Raw genomic sequence first — 15,245 nt, forward strand, 5'->3', positions numbered from 1 at the left:
AAAAGACTCTTTGGTTAATTAATTATTACAAACAACAAACTTCGCTTAGTCTGAAGATTTTATCGCAAAAATCCACACTTTATAACTATCAAAGCAAAAACTTTTATAACTTTTTTAAAAAATTTATATATTTTATTTTAAAATTTTATGAGTACACTAGAATAAAACTTAAGATTAAATTAATTAAAAGAATTCTGTTCAATTTTTTTAACAGTTGCTTGTTTGTTAGGTTTTCGAAGTTTTTTCTTTGAACAAGTTTATACTCTACAATCAAAATAATCAATTTTTCTTTCTGGAAATATAAGAACTACTTAGTACATTTTTAAAGCACTTAATAACGATAAGTCAAAGCCAATAAATTATTAAGTGCTTTAAAAAATGTACTAAGTAGTTCTTATATTTCGAGAAAGAAAAATTGATTATTTTGATTGTAGAGTATAAAATTGTTCAAAGAAAAAACTTCGAAAACCTAACATATATATAACTGATCTATTTTCAAGATAGTATTATTAAATTGAACACAAGGTGGTTATAGAGCTAAACAGGTATAGAGCATAAGTTTAGGACTTAATAAATATCTTTATTCTAAACATTTTTTATTATTAAGTTTGTTATAGCGTGAAAGTACATCTTGTATGGTTATATGACAACTAAAATTCGGAAGTTTCCAACTCTGACAACTTAAACTCTTAAAAGAAAAATTAAGAGAGCATATCTCAAAAAGTGATGTGTATTTGAAAAAGATGAAAATAAAAACGTTTGTAGGTCTTATTAATATTTACAAGCCATTTTTTATTTTTTGCAAAATCTGAAATGTTTTTGAGATAATTAAAAGTTACTGATAATTCCCACACTTGAAAATTTATTTTAGCCATATGTCAAAAGACACTTTTAGTTGTGGAGATTATATATTTTTTTAATAACTTGAATTGTCCGGATTTAAATAGTCGTGCACCCTTCGTAAAGTTATTGACGTTTATATTGAAACTTGGTAAACATTTGAAATGATAGCCAATATGCTTTATGTCAAGACTTCAGTTTGCTAGCTTCTGACAAATATTTTTCTAATAAAACTTTAACTTTATGAAAAAAGTTATGGACAAATTTCAAAAATGTGAAAGAAATATCATCATAAACAATAATAACAACTTTCAAGTGATGTTTAACAATTATTTTATTAAAGTTTACATATAAATCTAAACTTATATGATAGTTGATAAAATAAACAATTTTTAATACTTTGCTGACATAAATTCGTTTTATTAACAACTTTTTTATTTCAGATACAAAGACTGTCAAACGTAAGTCATGGATATTCATTGCAAAAATAATATTTACTTTAATTAAAGAGTCTAAGGTCATAACTTTTACAGAATAAAGATCTTTGAAATCTAAAGGACGAATTAGGTTTAAATAATTACATAAAATATATATGTTACTACTTTATTTTAGGATTTTTTTATTATAATCAAGCAAATAAAATAATAAAAACTAATTACCATTAAAAGAAAAATAAGTATGCTTCAGTAGAGAAAAGCAAAACTTCTTCAATAACTTTATTAAAAAAATATTTCAAGGTGGCCACCAAAATAAAGTTTCTAGGTTTAGTTTTATGGTTTGTTAACAAAACGTTAGCATTTGTCTTTGTAGAAAAATCTATCATAAGTGTTATACTACTGCGGTGCACTACTCTCGTTGTGTTCTTTTTGAGTTTAAATTATAATGAAGATTATAAAGTAATAAATTTTTCCTTATGGAGTTTTTCATCAAAATCGGTGCACACTTGCGCTTACGCACCGAATCAGTATATTTGGTAATTGGTATTCAAAAATTCGTTTAACTTTTCAAATACTAGATAAACATAGATGAAAAAAGCAAGTTAAGCAGAGAAAATAAACAATAAAGACAATACATTCTTTTTTTTATAGGTCGCACGCAAGTGTCCCTCCCCACGCTACGCCCCTGGTGTTGTCCATAAGCTTTTTCAAACTCTTCTCGTAATTTGCATCGATCGGTTTTGTAGAAGCTTGTTTGATATTATGCTTGGATATTCAAGTTATTTTCAACGACACGCATTTTATAATCTCTTTATTATAACCGTTCATATTTTCGTTTTCTTGGGTCAAAACAGTTTGGCCTCGTTTTTTTCCGGAAGCAAAATCAGGCTTGCTTGAGTTTTGATCGCTCGAATATCTCGTCACCTGCTTGTTCAGCTTGTGATGTTTTATGACAAAACGACGTTTTTTGTAAGTCCTTTACTGGTCTACTTGCTCAGAACTTTGTTTGCTAGATGTAAACTAGAAGTGTTTGAGAGCAAGTCGCTTCTTCACTGTAGTAGAAGCTTTCAAATTTTAGTTTGTTGCAAGCCTTGCTTGCTTCTGTTGTTATTAAACTTTCTAAACGCATTTTTGCTGGCAACAAACTCACGAAGACTCTTTTTGCTCCTGCTGAAACTGTAAATGTTACTCTTTGCAATAATTTGACAAAACCGCTTTCTTGTTCCCTGCTTCCTTGGGTTTAAGTACTTTGAGATCTGCTTTTTTTGCGTGGTGCTTGCGCACGGCTTGAAAAGTTCCGCGTCTGATAGAAACCTGCTCTGTGCTGTCTTAATTTCCGGGTCACACCCGTAATCTGGCTTGCACAGTCGCGTCACTTCCGCCTGCTCCCCTCTCTTCAACATTAGCATCTTTTCCATGTTCGCCTTCGACCACGGCTTTTAACTTTCTTCTATAGTAAACACGATCTCATCAGACTTGATTTTTTCTTTTTCGATGTTTTCTTTATCTTCTTGAAGAGCTGAAGGGAGCGTAACCTTCCACTCGCACCTTCTTTCAAACTGTTTTAGGAGCTCCTCTTTGTTCGCGCAGTTGAAAATTTCGAAACTGTTTCGACTGAACTTGAGGATCAGCTTTTCGCAACTGACCGAGGGTAACAGTGATATTAAAAAAAAAAATTAAAAATCAAAAAAATAATAACAAGAATACTTTTTTTTAAACTTACCGACCGAGGGTAAGAGTTGGGGGTAACAGTGATAGTAAAAAAAATTAAAAAACTAGATTATAAAAAATTAATAAATAAATTAAAAAAAAATAAATTAATCAACTCGTGCAAAAATGTCTCCGTGCAAAATCGTCTGCTCGTGCAAAAGTGTCTTCGCGCAAAAATGACCCTTCGTGCAATTTTGTCCTGGTGCAATTTTATATTCTCGTACAAAAGTATCTTCGTGCAATTCTGTACGCTCGTGAAATTTAGACAGCTACCCCCTGAGGAAGTTCTTCAATTTTAGCAACTTTTTTAGATGCGCCAATTGACCCAATGGTTTCGTCCATTCGTTTCATGATTAAATTCAGAAAATTCAAATATTTTTGACCACTTGACATATTCACTTCAATAGATTGAAATGCAATGAAAGTATAAAATATTAGTAACAGTTTGTTTTTTGTTTTAAAATATTTAAAGTTACCAATTTTGATCAAATGTCATAAAGAAACTTACTAGATTCTTTAAATGCTTAGTTACAAGTTTAATCAATAAATTCATTTTTATTAAATTTTTTAATAAGTAAAGTATAAAACAATCAGAAGCGTCTTAGATTTGCAGCTGACAGAATTTTATACAAACATCAGAAGTCATTGACCTTTTATAAGTAGCGGGATATTTTAGCCAGGAAAAAATCTTCGCGGGCTGCGGTGTACAGAAAAAAGTCTTCTACCGCCCTAAACTAGTTTAATAGAGTTGTTTTAATCAATATGAAACTTTTTCTTTAATTAAGTGTAATAAAAGAAGCAATATTGGAGAGTAAAGAATCATAATTAGTTTCAAGGCCTTTTTGTAAGTTATTATCGCAGAAACTTTATTTAAGTTATTAGCTTAAAGGTATCTTGCGGGCCGCATAACTTTGTTTTTGTGGGCTGCATTAGGCTTGCGGGCTACAGTTTGCTGTCTGCATATTAAGGCCATAATAGGATCCACTTTATTTTTTTAAGTTTATCTTATTTTGAAGAGTTTTATCAAAGCTATTAGAAAATTTTTACAGCTGAAAAAACTTTTGAGATTTAGGATTGAAGTTGGCGAGTTGAGTATGTTTTTTGTAGAAGGCGAAAAAATATTATTTACATTAAAATATACCTTCTCCTTTGTTTTTTTAACCTATTTTCATCAAATTTACTCTTAACTAGTTTTTTTTACGTTCAGGAATGTTTCTAACGGAGTTTTTAGGCCGTGAAAAAGTTAGCAAAAGTGTCTTCGTGCAATTTTGTGCCCTAGTGCAATTTTGTACGCTCATGCAAATTTGACAGCTACCCGTATATTCATACATCTTATATCACTTATTCATATTAATTATGTTTTTCTTACACTGTTAGTGTAAAATATTAATTATATTTTAATATTTTAATGGTTGTTAATAGTTTTTTGATTTTTTTTTTAGCTTTTCTAAAATGGTATGATTACATTGTAAAGTTACATAAATGTGTTTTTAATTGAAAAAATAAATGATACGGCTTTTTTTATCTTTATATATATTTTTCTTATCTAATTGAAATTTCATTATTTTACATGTAAAAATATTTCAAAAAACTATATTTATTGCTGTTTTTTTTTTCAATTTTCATTTTTTTTGCCTGAAATGTCAAACTCCAGGTTTTTAAGCAACACTGTTTTTATTATTATAATATTTTTATCTATAAATTAAAATTTTTGTACTTTTGCACCAGCTTTTTGTCGTTGTAGATATTTAAAATTTATATACTTAAAAACTATTTTGAAGTTGTTATAACAAGTAACATAACTTTTACATATTTACAAATATTTTTTACTATTAGTTTAAGTAAGTTAATTGCTTTATAGTTTTTTTTATTTTTCATACATTCTCGTCGTAGTTTTTTAGTTTAAAATAAAAAAACTTTTAAAAAGCTTAAATATGTTTAACGGTAAGCAATTTTTCTAAGTAGTTATTTGGTGGTTAGCTTTTAAAATTCGATTTATAAGTAAGATAATATATTTTCATCTGGTTAACTATATTGTATACTTTTGTTAAAAATTTTCATTTGTTGTAGAAAATCAGTTTCTATGCTATAAGAATGCACATATTTTTGTAACAAAGCTCTATAAATCCGTGATAAAGGTATATAAGCACCATATTCAAAACATTTGAATAGTTAAACTTAGATGTTTATTGTGACTAAAATTGATGTTTTGTATATTTGTCTATAGTTTTATTTATAAGTTATAAAAGATCTTTCATACTTTGTTAAAGTTCTAAAACAACATAAGTAAACACTTTAAAATGTTTAGTTTTTGTTGCCAAAGTTAAAAATAGTTCCAACTTGTTTGTTATAAAATATTTCGTAAAGTCAGTTATTTTTTCAATAGTTGTCAATATTTACTTTAATGAGTAAAGAAAACTACATTTTCAAAGAGTTGCAGCCAATTTTCTTTTTTTTAAATTGTTTTAAGGTTAAACTATAATTGGATTCTAAATGGTACTAATACTAAATCTGCAGCTTTTTATGGAAAAATTTATACATAATTTTTAGATATGTCGGATACCACCCTGTTGCAAAATTAAATAAGTTTGTGTTTTTAATATAGTAACAAATTTATTACTCTTGTTAGTTAGTATTTTGTTATAGTAAAAAAGTGCTTACGCTGTTTAACTTTAAATCTCCTGACTTATACTGACAACCTCATTTCAAAATTTTTGCAGATTAGTGAACAGTACTTAAAACTGAAGCACAAATAAATCTTTTAAAATGTTTAAATTTTCTCACTTAAGAACGCTTTCAGCAAATAATCTAAACTTCCTTTTTTTAGAGATAGCCAAACTTCAGGAAACCAGTCTAGAGCTAAACTTATACAAAGCTCATTAAGATCGAACCACTATTCTGAAGACTTTATTAACGAAAAAGGCATATAGTTTAAAATGGAATAGCAATAAATAAAGTGTTTTACCCTTTTGTAAATAAAAAATCTAAGAAATGTTTTTACAAACAGTACATACTAAAAAGTGATTAAATATGGGCAGCTAATATAGAAACAAAACTGCTAAAAGCGTGGTAGTGAAAATGTTTTGGTAGACAGTGTAACAAAACAGAGCAACTAGAATTGAAAATTTAAATAGCAAAGAAACCCTGATTTTCTTTCTTCCTGCTGTATCCCCCTTTACTTGCTGGTGAATGGTGGCTCACTGTTTTTTAATTATAATTTATAGCAAACAAGACTCTTATTTCTATTTTTTCTAATAATTCATACAATTATATCAATTAAATAAAAATTTGCTTGTAACAAAATTTCAATAACTGCCACTCTAATATAAAAACGTTTTATCATACAATTGAAAAACTTCTTTTTAAACAGAAAAGAAGTATATATAATAAAGAACTAAAACTATATAGAAGTAAACTCAAAGTTAACAAATACAATTATATCAATTCTAGTTTAATAAACAACAGACAAAAGTTGTAAACCTAACAACTAGGTATTTGAAAAAAAAATTAATATTGTATTTACAACATATTTATTGGATCATTTATTATTAAACCTCTTTAAAAAGTATTAATTCAAACATTAAAATTCAATTTAAGATACATAACGTAATAAAGCTTTCAGTCTTAGATGTCGAAACGAAGGGAACTCGTTGGAAAATAAAAACAACTGTTTTAATATGTAAATGCTTTACTAATTGACGACTTCTGCTCATAGAATATAAAACTCTATAGAAAGTTAAAAAAGATACTTTGGAAATGCTGTCCGTCAAAAAAATGTTTGCAAACAAAAATAGTTGTTTTTGAAATCCAGCTTAAAAATTTGTTTTTGGAAAAGTGTTCAAAAAGAAACTGTTTAAAAACGGATTTTTAAATATTAAGAAATTTGTCAAAAAACACAGCTTTCAGTTAATCTTTTAATCTTTCCGTTGTAAAATTGAACTCGCGTTGAGTAAATAACGACTTTTCATTTAATGCGTTTGCTTTTTGTCATAACTTGACATTACATCAGAACTTGAATTATAAAGTATGTTTTTAAATAACAATCGCAAACATTTTGAAATATTTTTACTTGAATAAATTTAACTATGTCTTAATATTTTTAAATTTTTAGGTATTAAGTGTAACCATTACATTATAAAAAAAAGACTTTTTAAATAGTTATTACTATTAGTAGAAAACTGTATATTCTAATTCTACAGATTAACTTTTAGTTAATGTAGTAATTTACAAGTGTGTTATACGCGGTATAGATTTTTTAAACTATATACCAACAGAGTTTTAAATTCTTTATAAGAAAATAAAAATGGCTGAACGGAGATTTCTAAAAACTTTTATAAAACAGTTTTTTTTTTAAATTAGTTTTTAACAAAATACAATTTATAGCATATCTATAGATATTTACGGCAACTTCAATTTGTTGGAATACTTTGTAATTAGTACTATATAAAAGTATATAACAAGTAATAGTATGTGTACTGTATGTCGCCAATTTATTAACAAAACGAGCGTAAGACAATACCAACAAGAGTGTAATGTAAAACTATTTCGGCATATATACTCCTAATTCATTTTAGTTAGATAGACTTGGTTAGGATAGGTTAAGCACAGTTTCAGTTAATTGTATAACAAATAGTTTTTATTAGTGAACAAAATGTTGCATATGTTATGTATATCATATTAAAATCCTTTTCCATATAGTGACTTAATTTAAAATAAAAAAGTTCATGATTGTTTACTATTTTTAATTACAAATCTTTGCGCACAGTTTTAGTACAAAAAACAACAAACATTTTAAACTTTTCAAAAAACTTGTACAAAATAATAACACTCTAACCAATTGCACCAGGATACTTGTCTTCATGCATTCTTATCTTGCTAGCTTCAATATGCAAAGGAGGCTTCATCGGATCATGCTTAGGAGGAACCATCTTTGTTCGATTTTTTAGTTTACGCCTTTAAAATAAAAACGAAGGTTTAACCAGTCTGAAGCGTAAATAATTATTAACAGTTTCAGTCGAGAAGAAAATTTAAAAAAAATTAATACTAAACACAAACATTTGCTGTAATTAAATTATAAGTGATCTTATAAACTTTACAATTTAGTTCATTATTTGACGTAATAATACTATTAAAGCTTACATTCAAACTTTGTTTAAAACTAGTTTAGTAATGAGAAACCTTTGTATGTAAAGTAAGTCAGTTTAGTCTTTGTTTTTTGAAAACATTATTTAAAACATGACTTAAAGTTTTTTATTAAAACTTTTAAAGATTTTTTGATAGTTGATTAAATCTTAAGTGCTTTTAAAAAATAATTGTATTACAGTTCTTTTATGTTAGATTTTTAATTCAAACTATATTATAGAAGTTGTCAATTCAAACACTTCTTGTTTTAAATGACGTGCATGACATAAAAAAATTTTTTTTTTTATAAATTATTTAAGTTTGACACACTCAAAACACCAGAATTTAGAAATAGACAAGACATCAAAAAAAACGAGTTGCACAAGCCGTTGAAAATAAACTAAAAATTTGTAAAATGGTAAAAAATAATGTGCAGAAGTCTTCAGGGTTGCCAAAAGTTTTTTGTAAGTTTCTTCCAGATTTTTGAAAGTACTCGTTTTTGGGTCTATTTTTAGTATAAAGTTAAGATTAAGGTTTAAAACTATGTTAAGTAGAATAATAATATTAAAAAGATACTGTAATGCTATTTAAAAAATTTTTTTTTAGAAAAACGTTGATAATGGCAATGTTTTTTTTCTATATGATAGATTTTTCGTGACAAATCAAAATTTTACAACTTAAGTTAAAAAATTGTTTAAAACACCAGGTTTTTTAGTGATTTTTGCTCAAAATTCCAGGTTTTTTTCAAAATTTCGTAAATTCTAGGTTTTTTTTTAGCCTAAATTTTCAAATTCCAGGTTTTTTGGCAATCCTGAGTTTTTCACATTGGAGCAGTTTAGCATAGATAGGTCAACTTTGCACAACATTTAAAAAAAATCAAGCAGAAAATAAGGAGCTGAGCTTTTATTATTTATAATGCATTGCATAAATTACAGCAGTAATATTTTTCATAAAAAAAATATTTTTTGTAGTTATCCGGACATCTTTACAGAAAAATCTTGCCCAACATGTCCGGATAAGTGAATAAGCACTATTATACGTTTATACAGAATAGACTATACTTACAGCAACTAGTCAACAGCATTTATTTAGTAGAATTTTCAAATACTATTTTATTTGGTATTTATTTATTAAATTACACTGCTGAAATCAATTAAACAATTCTCAAGGATATAACCTTTTTGACTAACATTTTTAGTACCTTAATTGTTAGTCACTTAAAAGCAACATCAATAAAATAATTGTTTAATAATATTTGTAGTTTGATACTCAAAATTACCTATTTTAAGTGATTTTTAACTAAAATGATTGCATATGCTTGTTAAACTGTTTATTATTTTATTGCTAACTTTTATACTAACTTATGAACTTCCTCATTTTGAATAGTTTCATATTGACATACAGCATTGTTACAGTCTGCAAAAACATCTGTGTGTTGATTATAAACAGTTTTTATGTTAAAGTCTAGTTTGTCAAGTGGACTTTGAGGATCGAAGTAATGGTACTGTCTTCTTTTAGAAGCTAGAGTTTGAACTTTGTGTAAACGTTCCCATGGTTGTTCATGTTGAGCAAATTGGCTGTCAGTAGTTGATTTCCATGGTTTTTTCTGTAAATTAAGTTGTCAACATGATTTACAAAAATTTAAATACTCTTTACAAATCAAAAGTATACTATGAAATGATTATTCATAAAGTTAGTTAACTGTGAAAAAAAACAGAAAGTTAAGAAAAATATGTCATAAATTAGTAGCACTAACTATAAAAAACTAAAAAATTAAATTGTGGTAACAGAATATTTATATGAAATTAAAAACAAATAACAAAATGTATACTAGACCAAAACTGTCCAAATACACAGTTTTAAGTACACAGCTTGTACTACAAAGAAAAACTTAATATATGTAGTTTTTCTAAAAACTTAAATTTACAAATAAACAAAATAAATTTTTGTGTAGTTGATCAACAAATTTGAGTTGATGATTTGTAAAAAGAATGCAGTAAAGATTTAATCAATATAATATATTGAATTTTTAGTAGAAATTTTAGCAAAAATAAGAATGATATATCGTAGCATAATTGAACTATAGCTCATTTTACCACATATCAGTTTATATATTATATATGGGTGATTATTTGATATCGTTTCAGATTTTTCATTGTAAAAAAGTATTTAAGCACAAGGATTTTTTCATCATGAAAGTTTTAAAAACTATTAATGGTTGTAATAATATGCCCAATTCGTGGATGCGACTACAAGACGCCAGATCAACTATATTATATAGTTTGCAGACTTCTCGACCTGCACAAAGAGGGACAAGAGAAAAATTCTGGGTCATCAAATGCCTCAACTAATTCGGCCAAGAGTTGACCGGGGTATCAGCCAAGAAACATGGCTTGCCTTTATCCCCAGGTAGAAAGCCATAAAAACTGGGTCAAAAATAAGTAGCCAAAATGCAAGCATACAGCTTTTTTAATGTGCGCATGACAAACTTGGAGATCTTATATTGGCAAAAGACCTTAGGCTAATGGCTAAGTTAGAAGTTAAGTGGCTAAACTGATGAAGTTAATTGCTGTCATAAGGTTGCAATTGGGGTAAAAAGAACAGAACTTATGAGCTTGCATCAAGACTAAGATGGACCATTTGGAACATTTACAAGCCGTGTTTGTGGTTAAGCAGAAACTTATGATTTCACAACAGTCAGCTAATGTAAATGTGAAAAAAAAGTGACAAGTTATACGGAAGAGGCATGGTTGCAGGTGATGATGACATTAGAAGAGAAGTTCTTAGCAATGAAAACATTTTTTCAAGGTGATAGTTTGATATAACTTCCTTTATTGAAAGCAAGGAAATGGGTAGGCATGCAACACAGAACTCACATACTGTATCAGCAGTGTCTTCCTTTCAATGTAGGAAAAAGAAAATCATCAATACAGGACATAGGTCTTAGTTTGCCCCTTGCCAGCATTGTAAATAGCTATTTTATTCATTCAAAAAAAAGAAACTAGTAATGTGAAACCCTACAAATATTATTTATCTTGTTGGTGCAACCAGTCAAATAAGGTTAATGATGTTCAAACCTAAGATGATGGTTCCCATTTTATGCAAAAGGATACCCAGATTATGTCATTATAAGCTAATGAGCAAATCATGTTGAACAATGTTAGATTAAAGAAGAAAAACTTGCATAAAGAAAAATCATTAGACCATCCATTCCCGTGCATCAGTTTAATAAATATGGCTCAAATAAGTTTATTATAGCAAGTGCCTTAGCTGATACTGGTGCACAGTCAAATCTTTGGGAATGGATGACTTTCAAGATGCTGGTTTTGGTAAGAAATATTTACTTACTGGATTAATCACAATTCTTGCTGCTAATAAAGTTCTAGTTAACATCTTAGGAGCTTTCTAAGCCACTTTTAGTGGAATGCCTCCAAAGAATGAATTAGTCAGCTGCAATGGTACTATTTATGTAAGTGACTCAGTAACTGGGTTTTTTATTTCATATGAAACAACGGTTAGCCTCCTAATTATTTACAGTAATTTTCCACTATTGATTTGAAGCTGCCACGTAAGCATTCAAAATTCAGTGCAAATGTTAATAAGATGCATGAGTGGGTTCTAAAAAAATATGCAGCCTCTTTATTTAATGTATGTCCGCATAAACCACTCAAGCAAATTAGTGGGCCTCCACTTGAAATAGATTTAGAAGATGATGCTAAACCTTGTGCTTTACATACTCTAACACACGTACCAATTTTTGGCAAAAGCAGGTTGAAGCTGATCTCATAAGAGGTGAGAAGTTGGGTGCCTTAGAATGTGTCCCATTTGATGAAGGACGTACGGTAGTCACTAGGAAACAAGATGAGTTACCTTGAAGAACTGTAGATCTCTCAAGTCATCTCTTTACAAGTATTGCAAGAGGGAGACATGTGCCTCAGAATCCATTTAAATTAGCATGCAGAATTTCAAAAGAAACGTTCAAGACTGTAACAGATGCGTGGAACAAGTATCATGAAGTTCCTTTGAGAAAAATAGGAACTTGTTTACCATTTGTTATGACTTTGTTATAAATCCAAGTAACTTTGATTTTTAAAAGTAAAAAAGAGAAAAAGGGCATAAACTATGTGTTTAGATGTTATTGCCTAGTTTGAAGAAATTAAAAATAAACTTACTGTTTGTCTGAATTTTCCTTTAAAATCATTATCATTTTGTTTCAAAGGCAAAGAAAAGGGGACTCTATTTGTTTTTTCTACTACGTTTGAAATCATCTTAAGGACAGAACTACGCAAAAACTTATTTACAAACAATTTGTACTACCTATGAAGTACAGTAAATATAATTACAGATATAAGAAAAGAAAGTTGTAAGTATTATAGGCAAAATATATAATATTAATATACCTTATCCATTATACTAATATAACTTTTAAAATTTATGTACATACTAGTACAGAGGAAACTTAATAATAATACTACTAGTCTAAATTCTGATCTTAATTATAAGTCTCATTTTTAAGGGCTAAGGGGGGGTTAATCACTTTTTTCACAATTTGGCATTAATTTGATGAGTTTTAATTAAGCTATATGTTTAAATTACATTCACAATTTTTAAAAATTTATATTATATTTTGAAAAATAGCATGTCAAAGTCAGAGAGAACAATAGGTTCCTTATGGGAGAAAAAATAAAATCACAAATAGCAAGAAATCACTAAAAAACTACTTACTCATTCATTGTTTGAGTTATATACCTCATTTATTAACAAAATGATTCTTGCAATGTTTAAAATATATGTCCTAACATAATTTAAATAGAACTAAAAAATAAAATTTTATGACAAAAAAAAAATAAAACAAGTTTTTTGTTTATTTTTATTATGAAAATTTGGTTTTTAATTTTTTTCAATTTTGTTGCAACAGAACTTTCTAAACATTTCAAGGAACATTTCCTAAAAGTTTGAGGTAAATATCTCAAAACAGGTAAGAGATAGAATTTTAGTAAAATAGTTTTTTTTTGCTTTTTTAGTATGTGTCTTTCATAAGGAACCTATTGTACTCTCCGACTTTGACCAGCTATATCTTAAAAAATATTTTCAATTTCTAAAACAGGGTTGCCACTCATTTTTTCCAAGTTTTCCAAATTTCTTCCAGGTTTTTATAAGTACACATTTTTGGGTCTATTTTCAGTTTTAAGTTAATTTCTATTAAAGAAACTGTGTCAAATAGAATAAAAGCATTGAAAAGATACTGTAAAGTTACTTTAAATGTGTTTTTTAATAAAAAAAAATTTGATGATGACAAAAAATCTTAATTATATGATAGATTTTTGTGTCAAATCAAAATTTTACAACTGAAAATGTTAAAGTTATTAAAAATTCCAGGTTTTTCCAGTTTTTTTTTTAATTTTTCATATTCCAGGTTTTTCCAGGTTATTTTAGCCTAAATAGTCAAATTCCAGGTTTCCAGGTAAAGTGGCAACCCTGCTAAAATATGTAAAAAGCAACTTGTAGCTTAGTTAAAACTCAACAGAATAAAATCAAATTATGAAAAAAAGTAATTAACCTCCCCCTATGCCCTTAATACCAGGTCTACTTACTTGATGTTTACTAAGTCAAAACAAATTGTTACAAAGGAGGATGTTTAATAATATTTATGATTGCATAAGAAAATGAACTTAAGGTATGTTTCTTCTTTCATGTTTTAAGTTTTCAACTCTAACAAATTATATATAAATATTTAACTATTTAATAATATTAATTTATAAAAACTAAAGATAAAATAGTAATAAATAAACTGAGAATAATTTATAACTTTTTGATTACCAAAAAACCCTTAGTCATGGTTTATATATTAGTTATATTAAGTTTTTATTATGTCAATAGAAATTCAAAACTATTTAATCATCATTTTTGACTATACGCTGTTCGTTTTATAAACTAACTTTTATTGTTAGTTTGTTATAAGAAAATTGGTAACATAAAAATAAAATTTCTGACAATTTGAATTCTTTAAAATAATTAAATAAAGCTTAAGAGTATTTAAAAGTTTACAAATAATAAAAAGTAATTAACTGCCATTTTTAACGCAAAAAAAAAAGAAGACTTTGTCATCAAATTTCAGTCTGAGTCAATACAAGCCACATTTATAAGTTTATTTCGATATATTAATTAACAAACGATGTAATAAATAAGGCTATTTGCAAAGTTTAAAAGTTTACTACAATTGATGTAGTGACTAAGGCAGGGTTGTCACTGTAGTAAGAAAAAAAAGTCTGAGTGATAAAAATCTAGCTTAAGTTACATCAAACTACCCTTAGTTTATAGGAAAAAATTTAAAAAGTTGTACAATAAAAAAAAAATTGTGCTTGATTAATAGAAAAATACAGTACAAAATTATAACTACAGGTCATATTACTCAGAACTAAATAAGTAATAAAAAATTTGGAGTTATAAAAACTTAACTGGAACTTAGTGAAAAAAAGCTTGTGTAATACAACAAAACAGAAAAAATTTAAAATTAGTTGGTGGAGACCTTGCATAGGGTTTTCAATGACATAAAACTTGTAAGATCGTAAGCTATAAAATTGAAATAACTCACTTAAACACTAACAAATAGACAATTAAACATTAATACTATAAGATTTATAATTGTAAATAAACAACTATAAAGAATATAAACAGCATAAATAAGAAAAAATTTTTATAATTTATTAGGAAATAAGAACTAGCTTGAAATTTACAAAATAGCTATACATCAGCTATATTTTTAATTAGTGAGAGTTATTTTGTTGAAATTAAAACTGGCATGAGTTTTTTAAACTTCAAACCACGCTGAATTAGCCTATCTGGTCTATAGACATATTTAATCAAATCAATATTGTTTAACACTTCAAAAAGTCTTACATTTTATTAAATTTATTAAAATATTTTAGTTTATATTAGTTTATATCTATCTTTAATGTACCTATTATTTCCTAGCTTTAAAAACCTAGTTGTTAACCATTTTTAGAGTTAAAACTATTTTAGCTAGTTCAACTGTCTTCCATCTTGAAAAAATAAGCTAAATGATTTTCTAAACTAGTAAGTTGATACTTATTTAAATGCTATAAAAACAAGTAAATATGCCTCTTTTGAAATTGT

General features: G+C 27.2%; 1 protein-coding gene across 1 annotated transcript; it reads right to left on the bottom strand.

The window, feature by feature from the left end:
• Positions 1 to 5,887: 5,887 nt before the first annotated feature.
• On the bottom strand, positions 5,888 to 12,421 carry LOC145829504 (cilia- and flagella-associated protein 276-like). Its single transcript, XM_082937322.1, has 4 exons — positions 12,281 to 12,421; positions 9,470 to 9,714; positions 7,822 to 7,940; positions 5,888 to 6,187 (listed from the first exon to the last, which is right to left on the bottom strand). Exons 1-4 carry the CDS (start codon positions 12,374 to 12,376, stop codon positions 6,114 to 6,116), a joined length of 534 nt encoding a protein of 177 aa, XP_082793448.1. The 5' UTR covers positions 12,377 to 12,421; the 3' UTR covers positions 5,888 to 6,113.
• Positions 12,422 to 15,245: the final 2,824 nt, after the last annotated feature.

Source organism: Thalia democratica, chromosome 2 (assembly GCF_965202585.1).
Source record: "Thalia democratica chromosome 2, ktThaDemo2.hap1.1, whole genome shotgun sequence".
In the NCBI taxonomy this organism is placed as follows: domain Eukaryota; kingdom Metazoa; phylum Chordata; class Thaliacea; order Salpida; family Salpidae; genus Thalia; species Thalia democratica.